The sequence below is a fragment of the Schistocerca serialis genome, chromosome 5 (genome assembly GCF_023864345.2).
Source record: "Schistocerca serialis cubense isolate TAMUIC-IGC-003099 chromosome 5, iqSchSeri2.2, whole genome shotgun sequence".
Lineage (NCBI taxonomy): Eukaryota > Metazoa > Arthropoda > Insecta > Orthoptera > Acrididae > Schistocerca > Schistocerca serialis.
Window position 1 is genome coordinate 481,215,858 of NC_064642.1, and position 20,822 is coordinate 481,236,679.

The 20,822-nt window shown below is 42.3% G+C and overlaps 1 protein-coding gene across 2 annotated transcripts in view; it reads right to left on the minus strand.

Annotated features, from left to right (window-relative positions):
* The window catches only part of LOC126480936 (zeta-crystallin-like), a 163,438-nt gene that overhangs the window by 42,035 nt on the left and 100,581 nt on the right, over positions 1-20,822 (minus strand). For both annotated transcript variants that reach the window (XM_050104350.1, XM_050104349.1), the window contains 3 exons: positions 19,967-20,055; positions 8,715-8,799; positions 3,242-3,371 (listed from right to left, as the gene is read on the minus strand). In XM_050104350.1, coding sequence (XP_049960307.1) covers positions 3,242-3,371; positions 8,715-8,799; positions 19,967-20,055 — 304 coding nt within the window. The remainder of the gene's footprint in view (positions 1-3,241; positions 3,372-8,714; positions 8,800-19,966; positions 20,056-20,822) is intronic.

A 20,822-nucleotide genomic window follows, 5' to 3' on the forward strand; every position in this document is an offset into this window, starting at 1 on the left:
AACCGTTGCCTATGCTCCTACATACTCCTTCAAAAGACAATTGTCTTGTCAAGATACACCAGACACTGATAAGATTTTAATCTTTTCAGAACCTCAACCAATACTTGCTGGAATGTTGCCTACGATTTTTTTTAACCGAAAAGGCATTCTTCTAATCTGATACTGTCCCAAAGATGATGAAAACACAGTTTCTGATGTATCCTCCAGAGCTACTTCCAAATGATGGTATCCACCCTTCGAGTTCATTGTCAAGAATTAGTGGCATTGCCCCATGTTATCTATCATTTCTGTAACGCTTGGAATTGGTTAGGCATCTGTCGTACCTTTACAATTCAAATGGTGGTAATCGAACAAAAACATAACTTCTTCAAGCCACCACAGACTTCTTGGGCATGATAACAATTCCCATCTCCCATGGCTACTACTTTCTTCTATTATCTCATCAGCCAATTGTTGATTTATAAATTCCTCCAGAAATGGTTGCAGTTATCATGGTATTCTGTAAGCTCTCTGATACACTGATACACCTGTGCTTCATTCCTTGTCAGAATCCTGTGCTGTGGTACTGGTGTAGTAGCCAACAGCCCTTGTGAAAAAAAAATATATATATATATAGATCTTGGAATTCCAGTAACAGATCCTCCATCTGTGTCCTCTTTATCCCTTCCAGATGCTTCAATTTGTCATGAAATGCAGTCCTAGCAACATCCTATGCCCTCCTGTTTCACGCAACTTGTAACGTGGTGGGTTCCAAATGCCTCCTATGGCCTCTCGAGGTCACTGACACTACCCATATATCCCTGTTGATGACCTGTACTACCCCCTACTACTATTCCCATTAAATTGGTGATAGGCCATGCTATTCCCAACACTTCTTTGTGGCTGGTAGCACTGCTTTTGCATATGCCAGGTATCCCCACAATTAAAAAATTTTAAATTTGATGTAAACACATGCCTCTCCACTCCCTTACCCCCACGAAAGTATCGATTTTCTCATACTCCAATGCTAACCAATTCCCGCACACAGATTTTTAGATACCCCAGTGTGCACCCTCCTCGACATTTCTGGTGATAAACTATATATATGTATAAAGGAAACATCCAGTGTTAGTTGCTCAGCCTCCTGTAGTACCACTTTATCTATCTCCTCACTATATGACAATTCATAAATGTGTAAATTCAACTTCATAACTCTATAGGCAAAGTCCTCTACTGCCGAATTATGCCTTCTGGAAACCATAACCAATTGCTCATGAAAACACTGTGCGATAATATATTAAAAATAACACAAAAACAATAATACCACACTAACACAGACAGAACACTCCACAGCTACTTGTATTATCAATTACACTCCCTAGACTTCATTCCCATGACAGTCACCACACAAGAACAAAATGGTCCAATTCACTGTAACCAATGATATTGCGACTTGTGAGTCGGACATTACACAGCAGAGTGACAGACAATCTGCTGCTGCGTTTGGCACCATCAGTTCTCCTGACACCATTCTTAAGGGTACCCGGAGCAGACAACCAATCTGACACCATTCTGAAGAGAGCGGCTGCACTCAGGGGGTGAGTAGGTGGTGACAGGGAGGCAGGCCTAGTGGAAGAATGTCTTTATTTAATTCCAATACATGATGTACCAGCTCAGCAAGGCAAACACACTACATTTTATTGTCACTGGCCAGCACTGAAGTATGGGTGGCGGCTTCCACCCTGGATAATTAGCAGGTGCCTTGTGACATGACAATAAGCAAGCATCAAAGGACATTGCAGGAGTACCTGTAGATGACAATTAGATCAATCAATGAAATTTTGAGCACAAAATGATATTAGTCAGCTCTGCTGGGAACCATCATGTAACATCATTTGTGATTTGAAATAGAAAAGGTTTCCTTACTACTTTCTCCTGAAGCATTATCACCAACAACAAAGAGAGCTTCTTCCCAAACATCAAACAAAGGCTTGGATTACAAGACTCCTCAAGAGAACTGGCCCACTTTCTGACTATGGTGGTCCATATGCCACATACTGCCACAACATCAGAGGGAGAAGTAGGCACTTCTGAGGACACTATATGGTAATGCACTCTGTAGACAGATGAGGCCAGTGCCAGGTAACAATTGACTCTGCTTCATGCGTCAATCTGACACATTCTGGGGAACATTGCCCATGCAGTGTCCATTAAGGCCTGGGAGGCACATCATAAGCCAGGACTGCAGCTACAGATCAGCATAATACGAACTGACTGTGAGGAGTCTCTGATGCAAAACCTGATGTAGTAGTAGTAGTAGTAGTAGTAGTAGTAGTAGTAGTAGTTGTCGTTGTTTTTGTTGCTATTAATGTTGTTGTTGTTGTTGTTGTTGTTGTTGCTATTGATGTTGTAGCAGTAGTAGCATCATCAGCAGCAACTATGATGTCAGTGGTAGTATCAGTAGTAGTAGTAGTAGTAGTAGTAGTAGTAGTAATAATATTTAGACTATATACATCATCGTTATTATTTAACCTGAAGTAAATAAAGAAATACGACTGCAGACAGAAAATACAACCTATTGTAGAATAATAGGTAACAGGATTTACATCTTATTTATGTGAGATTTAAATAAAATAAAAAATTAACAAAGTATTAGCTTAAGTCAATCAAACATTATTATATCAAACATTATTATATCAAACAATAGAAAAGCCAGGATGGTATAATGCCAATATTATGAAAAGGATAGATTGCTACTCACCTTATAGTGGAAATGTTGAGTCGCAGACAGGTACAACAGAAAGGCTACTAAACATGTTAAGCTTTCAGCCAAAAGGCCTTCTTGTGAAATAGACAACTTACACACACACATTCGTGCAAATGCAGCTCACACACACACACACACACACACACACACACACACACACACACACACACACACACACACACACACGACTACTGACTCAGCTTCAGGTGTTTGCAGAAAACTGTACACTGCCTTTGCTCCTGCCCTGTTCCGCCCCGACTTGTCCAGACTGTGTGAGCTGCATTAGCATGAATGTGTGTCTATGATGTCTATTTCAGAAGAAGACTTATGGCTGCTAGCTTACGTGTTTAATAGTCTTTTTGTTGTGCCTGTCTATGACTCAGCACCTCCATTATATGGTGGGTAGCAATCTCTCCTTTTCATTATGTTATCATTAAACATTATTACATATTCAACAAAAACAATGCAATGAATATTATGTATTGGAATTCTTACAGCAACTCTTGCTTGTTGATTCAGAACTGTGAGGTCAGCACCAAGGTTAATATTAGCAAGATTTTCCAAAACAACATTGAAACCTTGCCCTCCTATTGCGGCTACGGCATTGTTGAGATAGCCCTTTTCTCTGAAAATAAAACAGCAACAAGTTACTTTAAAGTAACTTCAGTCAATAACATTTAAAACTGTAAATATCAGAGGAGGCAGTCATGGCATAACAACACATTATTCGATACAATGCCAAAAACTAGTAATTCTGTCATCTTTTGTTCATGAAAATCGGGCTGCTGCTGTTCACAAAATAGGTTATTTCAAATACCTATATACATAAAAATTTAAATATCAGCAGCTCTTAATGAAGTTGTCTACAATGACCAAAGTACAAAAAAATTATGTATCTTGGAGGGAGACTCCTTGGATAAATGTCTAACTGAATGGGTTTCAATGCCTGGTGTTTTAGGAGTATCCTTTCCTAGCATAGGGCACTCATGATATGGCTTTACAAAGAGAAAAATGGGAAGTAGCACAGTGGTTCGAATTCTACATTATACTGCAGGACTCAAATAACTGGCTGCGTAATTCAGTTCATGGATCAGAGGGTGATAACATCATACTTCATTTGAAAGGACCATCACCGTTAGAGCATTTTGTTGTTCAAAGCAATCTTTGCACTGACAACCACTTTATTTTTGTTTTTAACATGACATACCAATTGACAACACAGAACATTGCTAAAAGCACGTACATACCTATTTATCCAAACAACTTACTGACAATGGTACACTGTACAGTTAGGACCTCATCAAACCTATCAACCTGCAAATTTATTTTTCATGAGGCTAAAGTAAAAAAGCCTTAAGGTAATGTTGAGAGCTGCAAAAAATCATTAAGGACTCTTCAATTCATCAAAATACATTTATATTTTCTTACATTCATATAAGCTACAACATTCCTATGACAGTAAATAGCTGTATGAGGTGGAATAGAATTCTCTGAACAGAAGCAATGCTGCACAGCAAACAAAAATGACACTTAACCAGTCAAACTTTCAGACAAGATCCCCTTCCAGATGTAGCACACACTCATACAAAAGCCTGTACGTGCCACTGTCATTACCTCCCTTTCCTGTTCCAGTCGCGTATGGTTCGCGGGAAGAACGACTGTCTGAAAGCCTCCGTGCGCGCTCTAATCTCTCTAATTTTACATTCGTGATCTCCTCGGGAAGTATAAGTAGGGGGAAGCAATATATTCGATACCTCATCCAGAAATGCACCCTCTCGAAACCTGGCGAGCAAGCTACACCGCGATGCAGAGCGCCTCTCTTGCAGAGTCTGCCACTTGAGTTTATTAAACATCTCCGTAACGCTATCACGGTTACCAAATAACCCGGTGACAAAAAGCGCCGCTCTTCTTTGGATCTTCTCTATCACCTCCGTCAACCCGACCTGGTACGGATCCCACACTGATGAGCAATACTCAAGTATAGGTCGAACGAGTGTTTTGTAAGCCACCTCCTTTGTTGATGGACTACATTTTCTAAGCACTCTCCCAATGAATCTTAACCTGGTACCCGCCTTACCAACAATTAATTTTATATGATCATTCCACTTCAAATCGTTCCGTACGCATACTCCCAGATATTTTACAGAAGTAACTGCTTCCAGTGTTTGTTCCGCTATCATATAATCATACAATAAAGGATCCTTCTTTCTATGTATTCGCAATACATTACATTTGTCTATGTTAAGGGTCAGTTGCCACTCCCTGCACCAAGTGCCTATCCGCTGCAGATCTTCCTGTATTTCGCTACAATTTTCTAATGGTGCAACTTCTCTGTATACTACAGCATCATCCGCGAAAAGCCGCATGGAACTTCCGACACTATCTACTAGGTCATTTATATATATTGTGAAAAGCAATGGTCCCATAACACACCCCTGTGGCACACCAGAGGTTACTTTAACGTCTGTAGACGTCTCTCCATTGATAACAACATGCTGTGTTCTGTTTGCTAAAAACTCTTCAATCCAGCCACACAGCTGGTCTGATATTCCGTAGGCTCTTACTTCGTTTATCAGGCGACAGTGCGGAACTGTATCGAACGCCTTCCGGAAGTCAAGAAAAATAGCATCTACCTGGGAGCCTGTATCTAATATTTTCTGGGTCTCATGAACAAATAAGGCGAGTTGGGTCTCACACGATCGCTGTTTCCGGAATCCATGTTGATTCCTACATAGTAGATTCTGGGTTTCCAGAAATGACATGATACGCGAGCAAAAAACATGTTCTAAAATTCTACAACAGATCGACGTCAGAGATATAGGTCTATAGTTTTGCGCATCTGCTCGACGACCCTTCTTGAAGACTGGGACTATCTGTGCTCTTTTCCAATCATTTGGAACCCTCCGTTCCTCTAGAGACTTGCGGTACACGGCTGTTAGAAGGGGGGCAAGTTCTTTCGCGTACTCTGTGTAGAATCGAATTGGTATCCCGTCAGGTCCAGTGGACTTTCCTCTATTGAGTGATTCCAGTTGCTTTCCTATTCCTTGGACACTTATTTCGATGTCAGCCATTTTTTCGTTTGTGCGAGGATTTAGAGAAGGAACTGCAGTGCGGTCTTCCTCTGTGAAACAGCTTTGGAAAAAAGTGTTTAGTATTTCAGCTTTACGCGTGTCATCCTCTGTTTCAATGCCATCATCATCCCGTAGTGTCTGGATATGCTGTTTCGAGCCACTTACTGATTTAACGTAAGACCAGAACTTCCTTGGATTTTCTGTCAAGTCGGTACATAGAATTTTACTTTCGAATTCAATGAACGCTTCACGCATAGCCCTCCTTACGCTAACTTTGACATCGTTTAGCTTCTGTTTGTCTGAGAGGTTTTGGCTGCATTTAAACTTGGAGTGGAGCTCTCTTTGCTTTCGCAGTAGTTTCCTAACTTTGTTGTTGTACCACGGTGGGTTTTTCCCGTCCCTCACAGTTTTACTCGGCACGTACCTGTCTAAAACGCATTTTACGATTGCCTTGAACTTTTTCCATAAACACTCAACATTGTCAGTGTCGGAACAGAAATTTTCGTTTTGATCTGTTAGGTAGTCTGAAATCTGACTTCTATTACTCTTGCTAAACAGATAAACCTTCCTCCCTTTTTTTATATTCCTATTAACTTCCATATTCAGGGATGCTGCAACGGCCTTATGATCACTGATTCCCTGTTCTGTACATACAGAGTCGAAAAGTTCGGGTCTGTTTGTTATCAGTAGGTCCAATATGTTATCTCCACGAGTCGGTTCTCTGTTTAATTGCTCGAGGTAATTTTCAGATAGTGCTCTCAGTATAATGTCACTCGATGCTCTGTCCCTACCACCCGTCCTAAACATCTGAGTGTCCCAGTCTATATCTGGTAAATTGAAATCTCCACCTAAGACTATAACATGCTGAGAAAATTTACGTGAAATGTATTCCAAATTTTCTCTCAGTTGTTCTGCCACTAATGCTGCTGAGTCGGGAGGTCGGTAAAAGGAGCCAATTATTAACCTAGTTCGGTTGTTTAGTGTAACCTCCACCCACAATAATTCACAGGAACTATCCACTTCTACTTCATTACAGGATAAACTACTACTAACAGCGATGAACACTCCACCACCGGTTGCATGCAATCTATCCTTTCTAAACACCGTCTGTACCTTTGTAAAAATTTCGGCAGAATTTATCTCTGGCTTAAGCCAGCTTTCTGTACCTATAACGATTTCAGCTTCGGTGCTTTCTATCAGCGCTTGAAGTTCCGGTACTTTACCAACACAGCTTCGACAGTTGACAATTACAATACCGATTGCTGCTTGGTCCCCGCATGTCCTGACTTTGCCCCGCACCCGTTGAGGCTGTTGCCCTTTCTGTACTTGCCCAAGGCCATCTAACCTAAAAAACCGCCCAGCCCACGCCACACAACCCCTGCTACCCGTGTAGCCGCTTGTTGCGTGTAGTGGACTCCTGACCTATCCAGCGGAACCCGAAACCCCACCACCCTATGGCGCAAGTCGAGGAATCTGCAGCCCACACGGTCGCAGAACCGTCTCAGCCTCTGATTCAGACCCTCCACTCGGCTCTGTACCAAAGGTCCGCAGTCAGTCCTGTCGACGATGCTGCAGATGGTGAGCTCTGCTTTCATCCCGCTAGCGAGACTGGCAGTCTTCACCAAATCAGATAGCCGCCGGAAGCCAGAGAGGATTTCCTCCGATCCATAGCGACACACATCATTGGTGCCGACATGAGCGACCACCTGCAGATGGGTGCACCCTGTACCCTTCATGGCATCCGGAAGGACCCTTTCCACGTCTGGAATGACTCCCCCTGGTATGCACACGGAGTGCACATTGGTTTTCTTCCCCTCTCTTGCTGCCATTTCCCTAAGGGGCCCCATTACGCGCCTGACGTTGGAGCTCCCAACTACCAGTAAGCCCACCCTCTGTGACTGCCCGGATCTTGCAGACTGAGGGGCAACCTCTGGAACAGGACAAGCAGCCATGTCAGGCCGAAGATCAGTATCAGCCTGAGACAGAGCCTGAAACCGGTTCGTCAGACAAACTGGAGAGGCTTTCCGTTCAGCCCTCCGGAATGTCTTTCGCCCCCTGCCACACCTTGAAACGACCTCCCACTCTACCACAGGTGAGGGATCAGCCTCAATGCGGGCAGTATCCCGGGCAACCACAGTCTTAGTCCGATCAGGGGATGCGTGGGACGAGCTGGCCGTCCCCGACAAACCCCCATCCGGACCCCCACAGTAATGCCCATTGGCAACAGCCTCAAGCTGTGTGACCGAAGCCAACACTGCCTGAAGCTGGGAGCGAAGGGATGCCAACTCAGCCTGCATCCGAACACAGCAGTTGCAGTCCCTATCCATGCTAAAAACTGTTTTAAGAATTAAACTATGTAACAAATGAGTGAGCTAGGAGTATACGACTTGCTGCTGCAGCTGCTTATCCAACGGCGGCAGGGAGCACACTGACTGCGACCAACCGACACTGGCCGTTCAAAACAAAACAGTAGACAAACGACTACGCGAATTTACACTATTCAGGTACTAAAACGCGATGCTACAACTCTCAAATACTATAATACGCCCGAAATTTATGAATTAAACAATGCAAATACCAAAAACACGCAAGGAAATTAAGAATTAAACTATGTAACAAATGAGTGAGCTAGGAGTATACGACTTGCTGCTGCAGCTGCTTATCCAACGGCGGCAGGGAGCACACTCAATGTTTATCTACCCCCGCCCCCCTCAGCTACCAAGGTGAAGAACGTAATCTATGAAAATCATGATTCAATGTCTACTTTGGAGATCTTTTATTGGATTAAAAAACATGATTCTTTTTCGTGTGTTACTTTTTTCCATTATGCGCTGTTTCATTTACTGCAATTTCAAATGATTTCATTCTATACAGTGCACAAACTTGAAATTACTTACTTATGATTAAACACGAAGTCTGCTCCCAGACTCTTTACTAGTTCCATGCCTTCCAATGTTCCAGCCGTGCCAACAACAGAAACTCCTGGAAAAAATTTACTTCTGTTCTCATATTTAAATATAATGCTGTTACAAACAATGAGCTAACAAGTACTATGTCATACATCAATCTACATTACACAGATACTGCAAAAGCCACTTGCTGTAGTAATAATTGCTCAATATAGTTCTTCCCACCTATTTCAGCAAAAAATCTAAAAATACTGGTATGGAACGTTAATTTAGTCACTTTTATTTTTCAAGGTTTGTTAGTAGAGATGTCTTTTATCTTTTTTCAATGAACTTTTATGTATGAGTTTTCCAAACTGACACTGATCACTGTGGTTTAATTGTTAAACACAGGGGTATTCAAGATGAACGACAAGATGTTAAATTTTTATTTTACACACAATAGTGAAAATATGCAAATGAATCTAGCACATCATAAATGGAAGACTTTTCTTGGGTGCACTCAAGATGAATATCATGTATTATAGGATAACTACCAACATGGAAGCCCACTGAAGTAAGATACCATCTCTCAAGAAGAGCCATTCAAATCTTTGTGAATTTTATAAAATGCTCACATGTTACAATTTTAAAAAAATATTCTCACCAAGTTGTGGTAAGAGATCACATATATAAAGGTATCAAAGTTCACAAACTTTTGGAGCCAGTGGTTCCTTCTTCTGGCAGAAGAGTTGAAGGAGAAGGAAGAGGTGTGAAGGAATGGGACTGGTTAGCTTTGGTAAAAAGGGGTAGAGTTTGGAAAGGAAAGTTTGCAAAGCAAAAAATACAAGGTCAAGTATAATGTGTACAGGAAAAAAAAAATTTATCCACCTTCAACAAGTGTACATTCATTGACTAGACAAAGGAACATTATTTCCCAAAGAAACAAGAAGTGTTGATTTATACAGATAAAAAATGTCTTTCTCAATATATTGCAACAAGCTGACTAAATCTGAACACTGTAAAGGCTGTCAGTATGCAAAGCCTCTCACAGAGCTGCTAACTACAGCTTCTAGATATGTTTCTGTCTCATCTTCATAGTTTCCAACCGTCATAGATATTTCACAATCTGTAACTTAATTGTAGCTTCTTGTACTACATTTTGAATTTACACCTCCAAATAAAATGCTGTGTCTTCAAATGTAAATGCTATTTATTCTACTTTACACAGTACTGTTTTAATGTTAATTTATTCCATTTAATAATAGAAAATATGCAAACTGTGTATCACAAAAATGTTGAACAAAACATGTTATTTATATATGAAAAACTTTGTGAAGAATAAATATTTTGGTGAGTGATCAAGCATCCATTTCAATAGTTTGCACTAGCTGCTTGTTTGCAGGTGAGCGAAAGATTAGTTTTCCTTGAGTTCCTTGTTGGTCTCAGAACCTACTGTGTGTATCATGAAATGATGCTTGCAATGAGTGGTAAGTGATGTAGCTTCACCCATGACGCATGCAATTTCAGAGATCGCATGTCCATACAGTTCAATACACCTGCTTATAGAGGCTTCCTGGATTGGACCCCTGGCACATTCTGGTAACCCACCAAAGAAACTGTATTATTTAAGGGCTCGCAAATGAATGCTTGGCCCATTCTGTAACCTGTATTACTGTTGTCCAGTCAACGTGTTCAGCATTAGGCACAACCTGTACTTCACTGTACCTTACGTTGGCTCTGTAAGTATTATGTCCCATAAATTGCCTTTGTTCTTGCTATAATAATGACTGAGGTTTATGTTTTCTCTGTGTGTTAGTGTCAGTGTCAAGTCACCCAACAAAACACCTCGATGGAAGAAACACTCCAATGTATCACTGCCCAGCAGCAACCTTTCACGGAACAACAGCAGGCTCTCACCACTGCTCTCAATCAGGTGGCACCTGCTTGTTGGCTGCACGTTACTCTACCATCATTGTAACCGTCGCTCTTTCTGACATATGATGAATCCACTGAAGATTAGGACTCAACAAGACACAGTTATGGCAACATTTCCAGGTTTTTCACATGTGCAATGCAGACCTGTGTAAGGCCTTCTCTCTTTCCCCACTTTTTCCATGCACATATCAGTAGTAATTGTGCCAACTTGCACCTTTGCAAGAACTGTCCAGCTTATCATTTGATGCAATGTGTAAGTTTCTCTCAATCTATTACAGTGACAGAATGTGTGTCATTGTGGCGTGTCTACAATTTTACCTTTGTCAGAAATGCCCAAACCAATCTTACAACATCTGGGCTGCAGAATTACACGGGTTGAACTGTCATAGTAAATTTGTTACTGGTATCCATCATGAATACTACACTGATCACATGGTGTGTGATATTATTCATCTGGCCCCAGATAGGGAAGCCCACGAAAGAGCACTTCAATGTGAGAATCCAATGCTTACAGGTCTAATCAATATACTGCAGTCCTTTGAAGTGTCACGGGCTGCAGGCAATCACACTACTATGTAGGGGTAGGGGAGGTATCTGAAGTTGCTTAGTCAATCTCTGTTAGGCACAAAGCAAGTGTTCAGGATGATGGGGAAGCCATTGCAGCAGTACAGCCTTTGACTCAGTGCTGCAGGGGCAGTGTCAGTTACATCCACAGCAGCAACGGAACTCGTCAAAGCAGTGGCCGCGTTACCCCTTCTGACTTGCCCATACTGCTTTGTCCAACAAAAGTGTGCTGCACCCTAAGCATTGGGCAGTTTGCAACAGTTATAAGAGAAAGGCCACATCGCATCAGTGTATAACTCCACTTCAAATGTGGAGGACACAGCAGTACTGATGGACATAAACAGTATCTCTACAATGACTGTTCTCCCAAACAAATTGTTTACTGACTTGCAAGTGTTTAATAAACTGCTAAAAATGCAGTAGACATAGGAGCTGCAGTGACTTTAGTAAACACACAAACATAAGTGGATTTGGGCTCCATTCCTCCACACAGGTTTCATGAAGCTGGTTACCTACAATAAACAGCAGTTTCCGATCCTAAATTAGTTCTCTGCTCCTGTCTCTTTCATATCTGTTGTTCACCTTCTCACCTTCCTTGTTGTGGTCATTCCCACACTCCAGACCTGTTCTGGTTACAAGCGTTTAACGCTTTCGGTTTCTCCATTGCCGATGAGGAAAATTTTAGAGTCAGATCACGTACAACATCAGCAACTGGAGTCCCTCTGCACTTGGTTTGTGTCTCTATTTTTCCTCTGGGCTTAGCTGTGCTACCAGTTTTCAAGCCAACATTACCATGAAAAGAGTCTGCCCACTCTTGTTTTTTTCGGGCACAACAGGTGCTTGTTACATTGCGCAACTCCGTCAAGGCTGAATTGGACCTTTTTGATGTTTCTTGGTGTCATTCCGCCAATTTCTTCCAGTGAACGGGCTACACCACTGGTCATTGTTAAGAAACTGATAGGTAAGCTCTGCCTCTGCGGCAACTTCTATGTCACGACTAATGCACAGTCTGTGATAGATATGTAGCCTTTGCCCTACCCTGACAAGTTGCTCATGAAATTGTCAGATGGCCACTATTTTTCTAAGATTGATTTGTCAGAAGCATCGTCCAGCTTCCTTTGGATGAGGCCACTAGGTGCCTTCTCATTGTCAATACACCTTTCGGCATGTACCAATATCGACACTTGCCTTTTGGCACACCCAAAATTTTTCAGCATTTTTTAGAACACCTGATAGTGTATGTACCCAGCTGCATATATTGTTGTTGTTGTTGTTGTTGTGGTCTTCAGTCCTGAGACTGGTTTGATGCAGCTCTCCATGCTACTCTATCCTGTGCAAGCTTCTTCATCTCCCAGTACTTACTGCAACCTACATCCTTCTGAATCTGCTTAGTGTATTCATTTCTGGGTCTCCCTCTACGATTTTTACCCTCCACACTCCCTTCAGTGCTAAATTTGTGATCCCTTGATGCCCCAGAACATGTCCTACCAACCAATCCCTTCTTCTTGTCAAGTTGTGTCACAAACTCCTCCCCAATTCTATTTTCAATACCTCCTCATTAGTTATGTGATCTACCCATCTAATCTTCAGCATTCTTCTGTAGCATCACATATCAAAAGCTTCTATTCTCTTCTTTTCCAAATTATTTATCATCCATGTTTCACTTCCATACATGGCTACACTCCATACAAATACTTTCAGAAACGACTTCCCGACACTTCAATCTATAATCGATGTTAAATTTCTCTTCTTCAGAAACGCTTTCCTTGCCATTGCCAGTCTACATTTTATATCCTCTCTACTTCTACCATCATCAGTTATTTTGCTCCCCAAATAGCAAAACTTCTTTACTACTTTAAGTGTCTCATTTCCTAATCTAATTCCCTCAGCATCACCCGACTTAATTCGACTACATTCCATTATCCTCGTTTTGCTTTTGTTGATGTTCATCTTATATCCTTTCGGGTTCCTCCCCCAAGGCCCAGCTTAACAATCTCCGATTATTGTTTTCTGTTTTACAGTCTGAGCGTCTCACATGCAATTTTGCCAGATCTTAATTTTTTCAGCTGTCAGTTGAGTATGTAAGTTTTGATGTTTCTCACATAGGGGTCAATCTGTTGTGTCACCATGTTGACAGCTTTGCTGGGGCCAACCTCCGTTAAGGAGTTGTAGGTGTTTTAAGTGAAGCTGTGCACTTCCCTTAATTTTTACTGGACGCATCCACTGTTGCTCAGCCCCTGGATACACTTTTTCACAAAAATGTGTGTTTTTCTGGTCCCCAGCTTGTGATCAAGCATTCACTTTGTTTAAATCTAAGCCTCAATCTGCCCCGTGCCTGGCCACTTTTCATCCAGGTCAGCATCTCATGTTGGCTACAGATGCCTCTCAGCATGGTCTTTGCGCTGAGTATTGGAGCACAAATACCTGGATGGATCTGAGCGACCCAATGCTTATGGTGCTAAGACTTTAAGTACCACCCAGCAGCGTTATTCTCAGATTGAAAAAGATGCATTAGCATTTGTGTTTTCCCCCAAGTAATTTCACCTCTTGTTGTATGGTTCCAAGTTCCATTTAATCACATATCATAAGCCATTGGTTGCTCTTTTTAACCTTTCAGCTTTGATGCCAGACAAGGCAGCGCATCGTTTGCAGTGGTTGGCTCTCCTGTTATCAATATCAGATCCATTACTGACCAGCAGGTGCAACTCGCCAATGCTGATGCCTTATCTTGCCTTCCGATTGGGCCGTTCAATCAGGAAGAGTTCCTTTGTTTCTGTTTGGATAATGAGAACCAGAACGCAGTCAATGGTTTTGGTTCGGCATGGATCTTTTACTTAGTAGGGTCCTCACTTTTGTGCAGCGTAGTTGGATAGAAAAACCACCAGGCCATGTCTCGGATCCCTTGCATAATTACTTCTCCCTCCAACACTGCCTTTCTGTGTTTGATGGGGTTCTTTTGTTAGCTTTGGAGGACACTGCTCTCCAGTTGTAATTCCCATTTCCTTACACCGTAATGTGCTGCAGCTTCTGCACATCAGTCATTGGGGAACCGCTTGCACCAAAGCTTTAGCCTGCCGGCATGTGTATTGGCTGGGCACAGATGGGGACATTAAGTGGCTTATCATCAATTTCACTCACTGTGTTCAGCAACAGGTGGCCCTGCAGGAGTCTTTTCCCCCTGGCCAATACACAGCACCCATGGGAGCATCTACATGTCAATTTTGCTGGGCTTCTCCTAAATCAGTATTGGCTCATTGTAGTTGACGCCTATTCCCAGTTTCCCTATATGGTGCATCATTTGTCCACGTCCGTGGCGGCAACTTTTTCGGCCCTGTCTAAGATTTTTGCAACTGAGGGATTTCTGTGTACCCAGGTTACCAATAACAGCCCTCAGTTCGTTTTTCAATAATTTGCATATTTTTGTCAGGCTACTGGTGTTCACTATCTCGCAGCTCCCCTGTTTCATCCTCAACATAACGGCGAGGCTGAATACATGGTTCAGAAGTCTAAAACTCAGATGTGGACGTATGTATCCAGCAGGTCCACTGAAGCTACTTCAGACTGTTTTCTGAGTTTGTAACATTTCACTCCGGTGGGGGACAACAACCCGGCAGAGCTTCTACATGGATATCAACCTTGGATCCTCCTCCACCTGCTGCATCAGACATCACTTCATCCAGAGCTGCCAGCTCCACAACGGTTTCGGCCGGGTGCACCTGTCTGGTCTTGTGGTTTCAGCCATCGGCCAACATGGGTTCCTAAAATCATCGAGAATTGTCGGATCAGCGCATGTGCATCATCTGTACTCCTGATGGACAGACATCCCGCCACTTCAACCAGCTGTGGCCGTGAATGGTAGATTCTTTTCCAGAGGGGCCACCGCCTTCAATACCCCCACCAATCTCTGTTCCTGTGCCACCAATCGTCCGGCTCCACAGCAGGGGTCCCCGTCTGGCAGATCGTTGTCTGGCATTCCTGCCTCCACCTTCATTCCTTGACTGCCGTCACTGGAGCAACCCTCACTGCACACAATGCCACAGCTGTCATCTCCTCTGTTACTGGGTCCTGTGTGGCTGCTGTCACCTATGTCCCCGCCGACACCATTGCCGCTGACTGTTGACCTCGTTGAGGATGTCGCTATGGAGATGCCATCCCCAGTCCTGTCCTACGGCCTCTTATGTAAGTGGCGAAGGCATGTCAAACTGCCCCCTAATCACTTCTACCCCTACTTGCTGGTGCCTGACCATCACATGCTGTGGCAACCACTGTTGTCGGGCACTAAAGGGATGTCAGCGCAGTCATTGGTGTTCTTCGTTACTCAATCTCAGTGCCTTGTGAGATCAATGCTTTTTTTCTTTCGTGGTACCAGCGCATTTTCAGTACCAGTGCTTTTTGGTGCCAGTATTTTCTTCTGTACCAGTGCTTTTTTCTTGGACCACTGCTTTTTTCTGTACCATGCATTTTTTCTGTACCATGTATTTTTCTGTGTCTAGTGTTATGTACATGCTTTTCCCACCACTGGAAGGGAGAGCAATGACCCTTCACTCATGACGTACGCGATTTCAGAGATTGTGTGTCCATACAGTTCACAGGCCCGTTTATAGAGGCCACCTGGGTTGGCCTCCTGGCACACATTGGTGAGCCACAACAGAAACTGTATTATTTAAGTGATCGCAAACTAGTGCTCAGCCTATTCTGTAACCTGTATTACAGTTGTCCAGTCAATGCGTTCAATGCTATGCACAACCTGTACTAAACTGTATCTTACATTGGCTATATAAAGCACTGTGTTTCATAAATCATACCTGTTCTTGCTATAACAGTAAGCTTAGCCAAGAGTGTTGTAAGTAGGAGAAAGACGCCAACACCATCATTATGATAGAATTGGTTTACTTATACATGCAACTGAAGATGCCAGCAGAAGATCCAACAGTGCAACTGCTATGGTAATCAGTTGGCGAAGCACTGGAATCTCAATTAAGGCCTGTAGTTGAATCGGTGTAAGTAGATCCCTGACAGTTGCATTGGACTGGGTGCCGCAGCTCCAAGTGCTAACATCTGTAATGCAATTTTGCACACATTCCTATGGCAATGTCATATATAGATGACTCGTTTTCACCTGCAACCATTAGTGCTACACAGCTGAAAGCTGGCAACAATGATGTTAGCTATCATGATCTTCTTATACCGGCATTTTAGTCAAAATTAACTTTGTAGTTCAGTGTAAAGTACTTTGTCACTGTAACCAAGCAGTTTCTCCGTCCTGAATATTACTAGTATCATGAGCCATTATTTTTATTGTATCTAGAATAATCACTTAAAAGATCATCCAACATATTTACTAGACCTGAATGGAAATGTGTATTAGATTCAACACACTGTGTTGCACCTGGCAGACTATATTTGACATTATAAACTGTGTTGCGCAGCTACATTTAATACATGCAACTGGCTACAATTCTCAAATTATTGTACCATTTATTTATTTATTTATTTATTTATTTCAAACAATGGAAAATCCAGGATGGAATGTAACAATACCAGAGAAGGAAAGTTGCTACTCAGCATATAGCGGAGATGCTGAGTCGTGAAAGACACAATAAAAAGATTCACACAATTAAAGCTTTCGGCCATTAAGGCCTCTGTCAGCAGTAGACACACATACACACACGCACACATACACACACTCAAACGCAACTTGCACACACATCAGCAGTCTCAGAGAGCTGAGACCACACTTATTGTGTGAATCTCTTTATTGTGCCCACTGCGGCTCACCATCTCTGCTATATGGTGAGTAGTAACTTTCCTTCTCTGGTATTAGAGAGTGGGGGGGGGGGGGGGGGGGGGGGGCATCAAGCTGTCAAATGGGCCTGGCAGCTAAATTTAAGCCAGATATAAAACCCAGTCACTGGGGCAGATGCAAGACACTTCAGATTGTACCATGCCAAACTCCCTACCTCGCTTACACTGTACTGTCATAACCTGGCACTTTACTGGAATTTAGCTGGGCTACGATTTGGATTGCTGTGCTATGGGTTAATGGCAGACCTGCTTGACTCTGGACAATCTGCATTATTCTCTTGGTGTGGTTTACAATTTACAACAACCCGGTGAGGACTGGAATTGTGAACTATGAAGTGATTACAATGTATCCATATTTTCTGTATAATAAAGAGTGTGTTGCACTGTAACAGGTGTACAATGTTGTACCACATACAGCAACATGAATCAGTGTTCTAAATATGTTTTCAGTGGTTAATATTTTGCCTTGTGTTCTCTATCAAGGTACTGAAGAGATTGTCAGTCTTTAAATGTGTGATTACTGTCTCGTTATGTGACACTTAACAATCCTAGTTCCAGTTACAGTAATTACAGACAACACGGTAATTATTGGAGGAAATTAGTGTTTAGGTTTAACGTGTGTTACTGCTCTGCAGTATATAATGAATATGGCACTCTAGTTGTGAAAATAGCTCTTTATATTTCTGTACGATAGCAAATTCACATGAAAATTAACATGGCTGCACTAGTCTTGCTACACAAACTGCAGACATAATCCATAATTGGTGAAAGCATCAGAGATTAATCACACACAACAGGCTTTCACAGCCAGTATTTGCATCCTTCATGATTTTTCTCTTATAGGCATTAGGCTGACGTCCAGGGCATGTTTCTGTGCCTAATGTTTCATCGTCCAGTGCTGTATACATCATTAGAAGCTATAATGGCTAAGAAAGCAGTTACAAACTTAAATAACATCAGCAAGTCAAACTGTCTGTATGTATGTATCACAGCAACTGTAGGTTCTGCCATCATCAAGCCACTGCCTAAAATCACAGAGTTCACACTGACGTGTTATGGCACTAGTAGAGGACAAGGGTCAGTGGTGTTTGCTTCATTTAGCACTAAGGATCACAAATTGTCTAATTCCACACCTTCTTTTCTGTTTAAAACTGTTTTTGTGTCTTTTCTGTTAAATTTACTTTTGTGATTTTGAATTTCTATGGTCTATCTGTACATCCTAGCACAGTAGCTACTGGATCTTAATAAAACCATAGTAAGGAGAAATGAGCCAAGTAATTCCTTATCCCAGTGCAGCCTCTGATGATGTCTTTAGCACTGGAAGATGAAATGTTAGGAGAAGGAAAATGCATTTGACCATGGCTTACTATCCATAAATCAACAAAGTAGTGATAGTTCTGGGTCTCTCATTGCTTGTTGCACTTGGCAACTGCAATGAAAGGTTGTTGGTATTGATCAGAATGTTCATTTGTAATTTCCTATGGTTCATAAATAGTGATAGCTACTATTTAATTATATTAGGTTAGAATTTAACCACATTTTCAGAATTTTCAGTAAAACTGGAAATAAGACATACAAGTAGGTTATTGCAATGATGAACGTATATCTCCAACTATGCTACACACCAATCTACTATGGCAATTGTAATTTTGTCTTGAGATTCTTTCAGTTTGCCAACCAAATTGTCACATTCCAATCTAATCTGGGCCTTGGGCTTAGCTACAGTCAGTCTGTCAGAACATCTAGGTTTATTCACACTCCCCATACAAATGTAATCAATTTGCATGTTTGGCCAAAAAGAAATTAACACATTCAGTGACTGTCACTGACTGCCAACAACTGACCCATGATTCATTGTGTACACTTCCTATTTTCATCGTTGTTGCATGCAGAGGAAGAGCTGTTCCAGTCTGTATCATTAACTTCTAACAGCTATCAAAGCCATATTCTATTTATCACAACTGTAAATGGGCTGGGAGAATTCTGAACAAATACAATGTATTTGTTAAGGAAACAGTATGCCAAATTCTTGTATGACCTATTTTAGGATACTGATTTGGTGTTCTTATCTAGCTGGCATTATGAAGAATGTTGAAACAATTCTGAGAATTGCTGCTAGAATCGTAAAAGATCATTATAGGCTATGCTGAAGTGCAACAGAGAATGTAAATGGGATCATTGGAAGAAAATCAGTGCCTTTCTTGCTACCTGGTAAATTCATAGAACCAGGATTTCAGACCATCCCCACTGCATACCTCATGGAGTAATCAGGAGAGTACAGTAAGCCAGATTATGTCACATACAGCACATGAAGCCAGCAATTCTTCCCTATTTCCTACATGAATATAACAGGATGAGGAGAATCCAGGAGAGAATAATGGACAAAAATCTGGATGGAATAACAACTATGATAGACTGCTCCTCACCACATAGAGGTGGCACTGAGCGGCAGAAACACACATTTAAAAGCAGAGTAAGCTAATAAACACAGAGAAAGAAAGAAAGAAAAATCACACACACATGCATACATGCCCAGTTCACATACAAATGGCCACTGTCATCTCATGATACTAAAGCCTGACTGCTGTTTGTAACTATCTATCTATTTCACATTGTTTTTACAAGATGAGGAGAGGTTTTTAACACTCAGTAACATAATGATGTAAAATGTGCTGGCATTATCACTTTCTTGGACCACAGACAAAAAAAAAAACCTCATTGTTTCAAAAACAATGTATCTTCCTATGGCAAGCTGAGTAGAACTTAATTTCACTGCCTGTGCCTTATCTCCTGCTAAACTGCTAATTTAGAAGGACACCTGTTTAGAACTTGCATATTAAAGGCCACGGCCTTTGGATAACTGCTTACTTCTATTAAGCCTGACTTGTGATACACAAGTAGTGTCATTCTGCCTTCTGTAAATAATCCTGACTACATAATAAACAAAAAGAATTTACCACATGCTTTGGCCAACTGTAATGCTGCAATTCCAACTGCACCACTTGCACCATGAATTAGAAGGACTTCTCCCGGTTTAATGCGACACCTATAAAAAAATTAACTATTTAGTTAATTCACCATAGAATAGTTCTCTGTCACACAAATGCACTTCTGACAGCATGACATAACTTACACATGTAGTGGGGTGGGCTGAAGGAGCATTTGGCATACAGGAAAGAGGGAACAAGTCAGAAAAAATGAATACCCAGAGACAAAAAGAATGGAGAGAAGGTGGGAACAGAAAGATGAAGCGCAAAATAGAAAAATTAAATAATGACTGGGAAAATGACAAAGATCTGAGACCACTTTGAAGGTGAACTGCATTATGAACAGGAGATTAAGCAAAAGATGTGCAACAAGAGAACAGAGAGAAGAGGAAAGGGGAAAGCAAGAGGACGGAATCAAGGTTTAGGCAGGTAGACAGGGAGAGGGAGGGTGAGGTGGAGGGTGTGGGGGAGGGTGAGGGTGTGGGGGAGGGTGAGGGTGTGGGGGAGGGGGAGGGTGTGGGGGAGGGTGAGGGGAAAGGGGAGGGGGAAGGGAAAGGGGAGGGGGAAGGGAAAGGGGAGGGGGAAGGGAAAGGGGAGGGGGAAGGGAAAGGGGAGGGGGAAGGGAAAGGAGAGGGGGAAGGGAAAGGAGAGGGGGAAGGGAAAGGAGAGGGGGAAGGGAAAGGAGAGGGGGAAGGGAAAGGAGAGGGGGAAGGGAAAGGAGAGGGGGAAGGGAAAGGAGAGGGGGAAGGGAAAGGAGAGGGGGAAGGGAAAGGAGAGGGGGAGAGGGAGGGGGGAGAGGGAGGGGGAGAGGGAGGGGGGAGAGGGA